General features: G+C 34.2%; 1 protein-coding gene across 1 annotated transcript; it reads left to right on the top strand.

The window, feature by feature from the left end:
• The first annotated feature begins 4,330 nt into the window (after positions 1-4,330).
• On the top strand, positions 4,331-9,818 carry LOC131801619 (uncharacterized). Its single transcript, XM_059120456.1, has 3 exons — positions 4,331-4,848; positions 7,353-7,462; positions 7,535-9,818. The coding sequence occupies exons 1-3, from the start codon at positions 4,483-4,485 to the stop codon at positions 8,508-8,510; spliced, it is 1,452 nt and encodes a 483-aa protein (XP_058976439.1). The 5' UTR covers positions 4,331-4,482; the 3' UTR covers positions 8,511-9,818.
• Positions 9,819-12,725: the final 2,907 nt, after the last annotated feature.

The raw sequence follows: 12,725 nt of genomic DNA, 5'->3' as shown, positions 1-12,725 counted from the left end.
AAATTGAAAATCGGTTATCGTATCAAAAATTTGTACAATCTTGCGTTTCTGGAACAGACCAGTTATTATAATTTACAAAACGACAATTTTTAGTTCAATTAGTTGATTCTTGCAGGTCCTGGAACATAGCATTTGATTTCTATTCGAAAGAGACTTATGCTCTATTCCAGATCCTACCAGTATCTAAACACTAATTTAGAACAGAGCAGTAGTTTTTCCACGATTTCTTAGCGATTCCTTGAAGTTCAAAAAAACATCAACATTAAACATTCTTGGATTACTAGTCCACCATTTACAAGTTATTAATCCAAATCCCAAATTATAAAATTGACAAATGTCTGTTCCAGAACTGCAAGAATGTAAAACGTTTTTACTACTATACTCGATTTTATCTTCATGATATAGAAACAATTAAAAAAGCTGTAAGTTCGGCCGGACCGAACTTTGAATACCCTTTGAATACAATCTTGGCAATTTTCAAAAATATAAAATCCGTTAAAAAAAGAATGTAGCCGCATATTAAGGTCTATACGACGACGTGGAGCACAATTCAATATTCTAATGCGAAACTTGAAAAAATCTGTTTATAATGTAGCTAAAATCATTAAAATACCGAGTATAGGGAGGCACCATGGGTGTTATAAAACCTGGACCTGCACAGAAAATTTTCTGTCTTAGACTGTAGTATCATTTCGAAATTCAAATAATAAATTTGAAACTATTCCGTGAATAATTCGCTAAAATCATCAAAATACCGAATATCGGGAGGTACCGTTATATGCGGCTATACCAAGACGTGGACCTGCACAGACAATTTTCTGTATTAAGCTGTAGTATCCATTTCGAAATTCAAATAATATATTTGTAACAATTCTGTAAATAATGTCGCTAAAATCATCAAAATTATATGTGGGGCTACACCAAAACGTGGACCTACATGACCCTTTTTCAATACCAAAAGTCCTGCAGATATAATATACATTTGAGTAAAATTTTATCAATCTACTTCATTTCGTTCGGAAACTAGAGTTATTTCCACGGACGGACATCGCTAAATCGACATAGAATTTTATGCTGATCAAGAATATATATACTTTGTGGGGTCTTAATGTACCCTCCATACTATGGTGGAGGGCATGGTACAAAAAGAACATAGAACAGCTTCGTAAAACTAGAGAAATGCAGCCCTGAGGCAAAGGCCTGCTTCCTGTCAGAATTATTAAAAATTATATGCAACAAGTTGTTTTTATTTATTTGATATTATTTGTTTATTTGATATTATTGACAATGAGTCAAAAGCGCGAATGACGAATGAAATTGTAATCAGGTGGTAGTTCTACCTTACTTTTTTATTGTACCATGGGTGGAGGGTATAAACAAATTGTATTTAGGGGTTAGCTTTGTTCTACAGAATAATTATAATTACAGAAGGTAATTATATAATGGTGCATACAGATTATATTAAGAATTTAATTGCAAAATTAATATCCCTTTTTAAAATATTTTTATTTTCAGATAGATCAATTATTGTAAAATTGATTGAATTAGACGGCTAGGAAACCCAGTGGATCATTATTTGCATATTTATTCCTATAATAGCTTTTAAATTTACTAGTTTTGCTATTTTCTCCAAATCATAAAGGAAGATCCGTTATCGTAGTAAAAACTTTCACATTTTTGGTGTTCTGGAACAGACCAAATATTGGGCTGAAGCAGTTGGAAATTCCTTGTACGTCTATTGGAAACATTTATCGAAATTCTGCTCATCACTAAATTATGAGATGTATAATGTTCTGTAGATTTTTCAATGAAGGAAGTTTGCATATATTAAGTCTGGTTTCATAAAAGGGAAATGTTTCATGACTCCACCCATGACTACGCAAAGCGAACAATAGAATTGGTTAGAAATTAGAGTGCATTGCATAAAAGGTGAGCCAGAACAATAGAGCCATATTCAATAAACTTCGAACAGAGGAAATATATAGTTGTTTTGTGACTAGGGGGTCCGTAATCTCCTTGCTCCATCTTTTTATAAATCCTATTGTAGATTAGCTTTGTTCACCATTGCTGAGGATAGGATAGAATAGTTTTTGAAGTAGCATTGTTAAATGTTTCCTTTTGCATTCTTCCTGATAAATAAGACTTGAACCATTTCACCAGACAATTAATGAAATCCATCTTATCAAGTTTCAGAAGCAGCAGATCATGATTAACCTTGTCAAATGCTTTTCCGAAATCCATGTAGATAGTGTCTGACTGCATTCTATTTTTAAAACCATCGTTTACAATAGTTAGTTCTAAACATTTGTAATAGTTAAGCGATTTTTTTCGAAACCGTGCTGAAAGTTGGATAATACAGAGGAGACTTAAAAGGACAGCGTATCACTAAGAATTTTCTCAAAGAGATTTGGTATAGCACTTAGCTTAGCTATACCTCTGGAGTCTTATTATGTCAAATATACCTTCAAACATGCAAAAACTGATTTTGTTTATTTAATTTTCTTTTTAATTTTTTTTTTCAATTTTGCAATGGGAAACACCACAAAACATGTATGAAATATTGGATTTTTCCACAAAATTGAATCTAAGACTGAGGGACAATATTTGGTCTGTTCCAGAATTGCAAGAAAGTAAAAAATTCAATATTAGTAGATTCCTGTAGGTACTGGAGCAGACCAATTGTTTTATTCTAAAACTATACATTTTTTGCAAGTTAATGTGGAAAAATGTATTTCTGTTGCATAATTTCAAACATTTTTTCAAAACAGAATATGGGCACCAAAAATATATTTAGGCGGTAGTCATCTACATCTGACGCTATTTATAAGTCTGTTCCAGAACCTACTAGTTTTGCAAATTTCTCCAATATCTTAAAGGGAAAATCGGTTATCTTAGTAAAAACTTTTACATTCTTGCAATTCTGGAACAGACCATATATTGACAAAGACGGGTTTTATGTAGCCACTCGTACAACATTTTGATATATGTCCTGTTCCAGAACAGCAAGGATTTTAAAATTTTTACTACAACCGATTGTTCCTTTATGATATAAAGAAAATTGCACAACTAGTTGATACTTGCTGGTTCTGTAACAGAGTCTTCAGATTTTTTAATAATGTAGACGCTGTGCTTGCATATGACGTATCTTTGTAAACCCCTAAATTTTAATTTTTAACTTCTGTGTCCACTTTATATAAGAAGTCTGTCTCGTTTCTTATTGATATTATCAGAGTACTGGTCAACATCATCATATAGACTGCAGTTATAAATCTTCAATAGCGAAATGGGAAAGATTGCCACTGAAGTTTAATTTAAGCCGCCCGAAGGTTAACTGAATATGATATGCACAGGCTTCTTGGTTGGACTAAAATACCATGTCAAAGGTCTGTTACAAAACTGATTTTCCCTTTATGATATCGAAAAAAAAAATCGCAAAACAAGTAGATTCTTGTGGGTTCTAGAACAGAGCAAAATTCAGTAAACTTTACGTTAAAATATAAAGGAAAGATGGTCTGACACATGGCTCAATAACAAAGGTTACTTAACTTCAAAGAAACTAGAAAAATGCTACTCTATGCTGGAGATAGACTTTTAAATAGGCAATAGTTGTTTTTGTTTATTTTTCTTTTTTTTTAAACAATATTCTTATATTGTGGATAACCCGCGAAACAACAAGACTGAAATTTTGGTATTGCTCCACAAGATTAAATCTAAAATAGTAGGACAATGCAGTTTTATCCCAAAATTGTACAATGTGTTGCCCATTAACGTCAAAAGTATGCATTTATTTTGCAACCGAATTTGAAATAATTTCAAATTATTGTATTGTTCATTAAAAAAAATCACACATAAACACAAAATATGTATATGTTCTGACAGAATAAGGGCACCAAAAGAAACAAATTGTATTAAGGAGGTAGCTTCGTTCTAAACTAGAAAAATGCTACTCTGTGCTGGAGATAGACTTTTAAATATGCAACAGTAGGTTTTGTTTATTTTTCTTTTTTTTAACAAAATTCTTATATTGCGGAAAACACGCGAAACAACAAGAATGGAATTTTTGTGTTACTCCACAAGATTGAATCTAAATCTGAATGAATCTGGCATTTGCTTATCGGACAGTTCATATTTAAATGAAACTTGTATTAATGAAAAAAGATTTATTTGTCCGACAACATCAATTATCTATATAGATTTAAATTAAAAATGCCAACGGATTTCTATATGCAAGTATCGGTTACACATTACGCAAAGTTATCGTTCGTATCGATAACAGCTCTGTTTTGCTATAAACATTCGATAGGTCGTTTGTCGATTCATACAACCCTAATGTTGGAGTTGGAGCATATATAAACAAAAAATCAAAGTTTGAAGGAAGAAAAAAAACGAAGAAAAATTTGTATTTCTCTTGGGCAGAAACAAAACTGCTACAAAATTAAGCTTTCAACGGCAACAAAACAATATAAACGGAAAAAATCAAAAATGAAATTGGAGCCGAACGTAAATGGGAGTCCGAGTCCTTTGGTAACACCATTGAAAATTTCCGCAACTCTTGGGGGAACGAAGGTGGAGCCCGCTATACCACAAGCTCCACCGCCGCCAGAGACGCCGAAATCTGAAAACGAAGAGGATTTCGATCAATTTCCGGAAGCTGATGAGGATTTAGATGATGGCAACGGTAGTTGTGTAAAAAATGAAAATGGTAGTGAGTTTAGTTCGGAATTGAAAACCTTTGCAAAAGTGGATGAGTCTGTCGACAATGAAACGGGTGAAACGGAAGAGTCGTCCACGGGCAAAAAGAAATCGGTGCGAAAAAAACGTTCCCTCAACTGGGAGGAAGCTGAGCGTGTAAGTTGACCATTTCAGCTTTTTCACTTGTAATGTCTTCCACTATACTTGACAGGATACCAAAGATATTTTATGTATGCAGGCGTTTTTAAGTAAAATGTCTATAAGAAATACTGCGAATGTTTGTGAGAATGTGTTATCGGTGTGAATGTTAAGTTGTAGTTAAATCGTTTTGCCACCATTCAATATGGACAAGGGATACCTACCTCATTTTTGGTCAGTGTTTGTTCTTATTGGATTTTTTGTAAGAATGTGATTTTTTTGGTAGTGAAAAGAAATTTGTTTGTTCAATATTAAATTGGGTATTTATTCAGATTTCCGTGTTCAACTGTACAAACAATAACAAGCTGTATATTATCGTTATGCGAGTAGGCCAGTAGATGGCGCTTAAACATGTGCGTTAATTCTTGGCATATTTTTAAAGATGAAAAGAAACCTGCGAAAACTTCCATATATTCAGGCCATTTCAACAATTTAGTTACACCCTCTACCATGAGATATAGATTGTAATTAATCTGCCATTTTTAAAGCCTCTTGTTCAGTTGAAAATACTAAATTTAAGAGGCAAACTATAGGCTAAAATTTGAAAGATGTATGAATGAAATTTGGCATAATTGTTTGTAGCACTCCCAAGTTGTTTGGTGTTCAAATATCGGTCCATATTTAGGTATAATTCTAATATAACGGTACATTCAGATTTTCGTTATTTGGATAAATGACAGCTGTAGCAGACTAGAAATTTTATTAAGGATCCAATTTCTACCATTCAACCATTTTATTCAAATCTTGGTTATTTGAATACAAGTTCCACGTCTTTTTTTCTGAGTTATGAACATTTATATTAAGCCTTATAATATAATAAAATTCTGTGGAAATAGTTGACCTATTCTTGTTTACTTTAAAAGAGGTCATAACCGAAGACAATTGAAGTTTCAACACTTTCTTCGTAAAAAATGCATAGTCTTAGAAAAAAAAAATTAAAATCGATTATGTTTCTATGTTTAGTAAATTTAATTCGTATTCATATGCCCATTATCTTTGCTCTTTTAAATCGTGCAGTTTCTAAATCATAAAGTTTCTAATGTACAGGGTGAGATAAAAAAACTGCAACAAAGTCAAACGCCATAATTTTTACATTTCTTTTAATTTTATTGAATGAAAGCAAAACATGTCGGAAATAGCATCAAATTTTGGAATAAGTTTAGATTTGTTCGTTTGCTTTCCAAAATTCTCCAGACGCAATAGTCCAACGGATTGGCAACCGGGGATTTTTTCGGCCATTGTCCGCTGGAAATGAAGCGAGAATGTTTGCTTGCCCAATACTTTAATACACCCTCCAGAATTTTTTATTCTGATACCAAGGTCGATTAATACGAGCGGAGAGTGACCACTTTCGACCAAGCGAAACAACTCTTTAGCTCTTTTGAGTCTATTTTCTTTCTGTTGCGGTGTAAGTTCTTGAACTTTCAATTTCAATGGCTTTACAACGAGCTCATTTTCCAATAATTGCCGAATGGAATATTGCGATATGTCCAGCTCACGAGCCATTTTTCGGCCACTGTGACGCGGGTTTCGATCAAGTGGCTTCTTTACTTTTTGAACCATTTCTGCTGATGTTGCTGTTCCCTACCGTCCATTTTATCGTTACCGTTATTCACATTTAAATGCTGGAGTGCTCTAACGATAGTCACTTGTGGTTTTCCAGCCAAATATAAAAAAATCACACTGTCACGCTTGAATTCCATCACGAATAAATTTTTTTTTCTGGAAAATTGTCACCAAAATGCTTTTGTACGCTTGTAAAAAAATACAATGAGCTGTCACTGGAATAATTTTAACAGCTGTCGGACAAGTGGCTTAGAAATGACAGCAGTCTGAAGTTGGTTGCAATTTTTTCATCTCACCCTGTATATCCAACGTTTTTCACTCACATTTCATGGTATCTTTTTGCTGACATGGCATTCTGAGAATACTCTACAAAAGCTCACATTGTGTTACGTTCAGAGTTGCTTGAGTCTGAGAATGGATTTAGATATTAGTTTTCAAGCAGCAACTCGCTCATCGCATCATTCTTTTTGAATACAGAAATATTTGTGTGAAGTGAAACGGATTGTGGAATTACAGGGACGAAACAAACGATAGTATGTATATATGACAAGCTTATGGAATATTTTTCTATAACAATTCAAAAGCAATCCCGATATACCTATATCATATTATGAAATAATAACATCAACTGGAGACATTTATTCATTTAAAAATTTCCATTCGAAACTTTCAGTTTCTGACTCCTGATGTAAATCTTTTCTTTCTACAAATTGAATTGATCTAACACTGACTGCGTAAAAAGTTTTTGTGCTAAGATTTTTATATATATAGTTCAGTTATATATATGTTCAGTTGTGAATTTATTTATTTAATCTATAATTTAACTTCCTTCGACTTAATACGTAAATTTCATTGAAAGAGATCGAATAATTTTTATATGTTGTTCTCCTTTTCAGGGCCTCTTAGTGGAAATCATTAAACCAAAGGTGGAATTTGTGGAAAATAAATCAGTCGATGCCAAATCAATTAAATCGAAGCGTTTGGCGTGGTTACACGTTACCAAGCAGTAAGTTACGCACATTTTATTTCGTTGCTCTTTAAAAATTAACATCTTCATTTCTCTTACCCCAAAAACAAGCTTCAATGCATTAAATTTCCGTCATCGTTCGATGGAACAAATACAGGTGCAGTGGCGCAGCATGAAGAATTCAGCTAAAAAAGAATATCAACAGAAAAATCCAAAATCTACAAACATGCTGGAAGGTTTACAAATGCTTGAGTTTATGGAGGAAATGTTAAAGGAGCCAGCCATTGGTGGCACACGTAGTCAGACCCGTAACTCAGCAATACAAATTAAAAAAGAACTGCTCGACGATTTGGACGAAGAAGATGATACACCCTTGGCCGCTTTACCTGCAACCCTTTTCAATAATACCAGTAACAGTGAAGATACCCAACCTACATCGACATTAGCTCTATCGCCATCCACCTCGGCCGAATCTCAGAATTTAGAATTTCAACAAATTAGCGAAACCATAAATGAAGTGGTGCCCGTGAAGAAAAGAAAAGTGTTACCAAAATTAAAGGAGAAACCAGCTAAAGAAAAGGACATAAAATCGCCGGGTGACAAACCCGTTATAGGTTTAAAAATAAAACGACAAAAATGTGAATCTGCTGCATCGATGGGTGATCTGGAAAACTCTACAGCTGGTGTCACAATGACGATACCCTTAACATCGAATCTCAATGCAAATTATGTCGCTCCCATGGAAAACAAACCAGCAACACATACCACTTCCAACCTGTCAACACCGCCGCCATCACCGCCGGCATCTAGAGATGAGAAATTCAAAAAACAACTGTTTGATTTAATGAAACGTGCACGTTTAGCTGAAATGGATTTTGCTCGCAAGGAACACGAACAGAAATTGCGCCATGAACAACAAGAACAGGATATTAAATTACGTTATATGCGTGAATTGCACGAACAACGAATTCGTTTAGCCCTATTGGAACATGAGGCTCGCATGCGTGTCTACTCTCAAGTCAGTAATAAGTCATCGACAAATGAAATGGCAGCAACACTTCCGGCACTGACAATGGATACACAATAGACAATATCATAGGAAACTTTAAACGGTATTTATGTATAGACGCAATTATTGATAATATTCTATATAGAGAGTATGTAGAACTAACCGTTCATCTCAAATCAGTTTGAAATACTATGCCAGATGTAAAATTGGTTGAGGCGAAACCATCTTCTTCACATGTTCAGTCGTTTTTAATAGTCAGCGACTTTTAAAATATTGCTGTGCTGTAATTTGGTTTATTCTTGGAGAAGAATTTGAATTACCAGTAATGTAGTTGTCAAATGGCATCTAAACTGATGACAGTTCATCCAAACCTAACTAATGATTTGATTTTCTTCAGGTCAAGGGCAATTTTCCTGCAGTTGACAATATGTTCTCATGCGAGAATTTTGGGATTTTAATGACGAAATTGTTCCATATTTCATTTATCTTCATGGACACAAATTAACCGTGAAAAATACTATCTTGAAAGTATTTCTTCTACTACCATCTTAGGGTTACATATGCGTCAATGTTTTATTGTTTGCAAACATTTTGTGAATGTGTCCCACTACCAAAACTCCTTTAATGTTCGGTTTTGTTTATGGTTCCCATTTTCCAAAAAAAAAAAATTGCTTGAAGCTGTGTTTATTTTGGGGCAAGTTTTGAAGTTATAGAAACGTATTCTTTATAATTTCTTTATCTCTTTTCGTTCGTATGCGAGGTAAAATGACTGTTAGTTTGTGTGTATAGTATTACGATTTATTACATTTTGCAATTTTCGATTAGTCTTACCTGCATAGTGGCCTATCTAACAATACATGAGCAATAGTTATTAAAGGGTTCCTCTGAATAAATGTTGAAACTTGAGTTCCTGTTTTAATTTATTACAAACCAATATGCATTTTAATACTAAACCAGATTCTCATTTTTTGTTCGAATCTGTTAAACTGATGGTTTATGTTTAGCTTTTATTATTCTTGTTTAGTCTGAAGACTATTTTCTCTTATTGTCATACTTTTCTCTATTGATCTTTGTAATGAAGCCCTGCATGGGTCCCCTAACTTTGCAGGTAAATTAATTTTATTTGCATAAATTTCATAAGTATTTTTGCTATGCTTATGTGACAAAATCTATTGGGTTGAGTTTTAATTTTGAATATTTTGCAAGTTTTACTTTTTTATATTCTACTTTGTTGTTGTAACAGTAATATGTTCCGTGTTGCTTTCTGTTGGTCAGATTCTAATTCCAAACTCAAAAGTGCAGCTACTTTCAAAGACTGTAGACAAGATTTTCCAAAGTGCAGCGTAGTATGCGGGCCTGTGTCGTACGCTAGGCAGACTTTTTGCACATCTTCATCTATTCGCGCCCGAAAGTACCCTGGTTTGTCTAGGTAGCCGAGGTTCTTCAGCTGGAATGGATGGGATATGGACTCTGAAGACGGAATTCATACTGTACATGGAATCTGTATCAGTACGAATGCCAAGATAGTCTTCTTGATTAGAGACTCTCATACAGGTTCTTCCTGACACGCCATCCCGAACATGCTCTATAACAAAATCATATGATTATTGTGACGTAAGAAGAGAACGTCGTCTCCTGCAGTTCTTGGGCGGCATTCTAGCTTGTCTGAATAATCCTCACGCACACTGTAGTCGCATTGCTAAGCACAGGTCGACCTAGTAAGACTTTCTTTTAGAAGGGCAACAAGGTCTTCTTATCTGCACCACAAGTGCTGCACCACCTTAGGGATATTGTTCCTACTTTTGAATTTATCTCAAGATGTTGGTTTGCCTGGTTTGGACGGTATTCATTCTATAACTGCTGATGGCATCTGCTACTGCATCGGTATGAATGCCACTCAGACCTGCCTGATAGGCTCCCGATCTAGAGGTTCTCTCCTATAGCTTTGGACCTTCCTCTCTAGATCGAGTATGTCCTTTCTGACACGCCTGGAGTAGTATCCACCATATGGTGGTTACGATGACCCTCACGGTAACACCCAAGCAGGTACTGCAACGAAAGCTTATGATTATGCTGACGTAAAGGAAGGATTTTCGCCTCCTCATGTAGATGGTCCACTGGTGTCATGAGAAGGCACCCTGTCACAGTTCTCAGGGCAGCGTTCGGGCAGATCTGGATGTGCTTCCACTGCGTAGCACTAGTATTCGTGGACCACACTGGAGCCGCCTGTAAGGGGCCTGTATGATTCACCTTTCTGGGTTTGATTCACATTTCCTGGCTTCAGTAGTGGGACCACCCGGCCCCTTTTTCCGGCTCAGGAACGATGTGGGTGTCGTCCATGCTCACAAACTAACCTACTGCGAAGCTCATCACACTCATTTGATGGTCCCGCTGCCTCTGCTGGGAGGAAGAAGATATTTTTGAATAATAGTTTAGTAAGTCCATTGACGTCGCTTAAGTATTAGATTTAAGTGTTTCCTGACAAATATACATGTTCTCAACATATCTTAACGAAAACGTATAATTCTTACATGTTAGACTTCGGAAACAATTTGTTACATGAATTAGGTTCTTGGATCGGCCTGATATGTGTACTTTTCTCGAAGCTGAGTTCAGTATTTTTTACTACAAATTACCTTTAACAGCGGCAATAGACTTTGATATAGCCTTTTATATCTGCTAATTTCATTATAACATATCGAAAAGGCCATAGGTTGGTTGACCCGGACGCTATTTCACATTCTGGTGTAGTATTAATATGCATGAAAACCAATAAACTCATTATTCAATTATGTACTATAAACTAGGTTCAGTTGCATTTATAAAAAAGAAAATTACATTTTCAAAGACAAATGAAAAGAAATACTCATTTATACAAGGTTGTATTATTTGTTATATAAATAATATTTTTTTATTTTATATAAGTTTATTTTTAACTTACAGAAATGAATGTAATCTTAAGGAACAATTATTTTACATTTTAAACACACAAAAAATACATGACATTTTATTATGAAACTGCAACAACGTATTGAGATTCCTTAATGGTACATTTTGTATACCTATCAGCTGTTTTTTTTTAATATTTGTATGCTTCTTATTAGAAGTTTGTACTACTATTTGTTTTACAAAATAACACTTTTAAGATATTTTGATATTTTCCGTCTTTTTTATGTAAACTATAAATCAGTATTATACGATAAAAAGTTTCAATGCATATATAGCGAGCAGATCAAGTATTATCCATACTCCCCTTGGAGTATGCCAATCTTTTTAAACATTACGAATTAAGGAACATAGTTTAAGTTTGAGCTATAAGTTCGTATTATCTACTTTCCATCGATTGTAAAGCAGTAAATAAATGAAGAAATGTACTTAAGACGAATTAAAAATAAAAAATAAAACATTATTATCATTATTATGATTATTAATAATAGTAAAGTTGAGTTTTTATTTGAATGATGCAGCTGTATGGTAAGATTTCTTAATGAGAGTTGTCGTAGTCTAGTATTTTTAATTGTTTAGTCTTCCCGATTTATGATTTCCATTTTATTAAATTTTACGGGGAGAATTTGGCAAATTATGAAAGTAGAGTTAACAAGTAAAAAAGCAGTAAGTTCGTCAGGGCCGAACTTTAAATACCCTCCACCATTTGGAACAAATTAGGACATTTTCAAAAAAAAAAAAAAAAAATCCATTAAAAATTTTGTTAAAATCTTTAAAATACCTAATATCGGAAGGTGCCGATATATGGGGGATATACGATTTTGTGGACCTATATAGACAAATCTATGTCTAGGGGTAAAGTACTCACAAGGAACTCCTTGTGTGAATTTTCAGATAATTCCATTGGAAAATGTGTCTAAAATTGTCAAAATACTGAATAATTGTCAATAATTCCCTTTCAGAGGCTAAAGTGCTCACAAAGAATTCCTTGTGTAGAATTTCAGACTATTCCATTGGAAAATGTGGCTTTGATGAAGTATATATATTCTTGATCAGCGTAAAATTCTAAGACGATTTAGCCCTGTCCGTCCGTCTGTTGTAATCACGCTACAGTCAAAACGAATAAAGATAGGAAGCTAAAATTTTGCACAGATCTGTTTTTGTCTGCAAGTAAAGTTCGAAGATGGACTATATCGGTCCAAGATGTCGTATAGCTCCCATATAACGGTACCCCTCGATATTCGGTATTTTGATGATTTTAGCCACATATTTCAACGGAGTTGTCTGAAATTCTACACAAGGAGTTCCTTGTGAGCACTTTACCACATGAATGAGAATTGTCTCTAT

This window comes from Musca domestica, unplaced genomic scaffold, assembly GCF_030504385.1.
Source record: "Musca domestica strain aabys unplaced genomic scaffold, Musca_domestica.polishedcontigs.V.1.1 17, whole genome shotgun sequence".
Taxonomy (NCBI): domain Eukaryota; kingdom Metazoa; phylum Arthropoda; class Insecta; order Diptera; family Muscidae; genus Musca; species Musca domestica.
The sequence above is the reverse complement of the archived record's forward strand: the minus strand, read 5'-3'. Positions and strand labels throughout refer to the sequence as shown.

Excerpts from the sequence above, each read along its gene's own strand:
- LOC131801619 (XM_059120456.1), top strand. The coding sequence starts at position 4,483 with ATGAAATTGGAGCCGAACGTAAATGGGAGTCCGAGTCCTTTGGTAACA. Across the intron at positions 4,849-7,352 it reads ACTGGGAGGAAGCTGAGCGT|GGCCTCTTAGTGGAAATCAT; the intron begins GTAAGTTGACCA and ends TCTCCTTTTCAG. Across the intron at positions 7,463-7,534 it reads TGGTTACACGTTACCAAGCA|CTTCAATGCATTAAATTTCC; the intron begins GTAAGTTACGCA and ends CCCAAAAACAAG.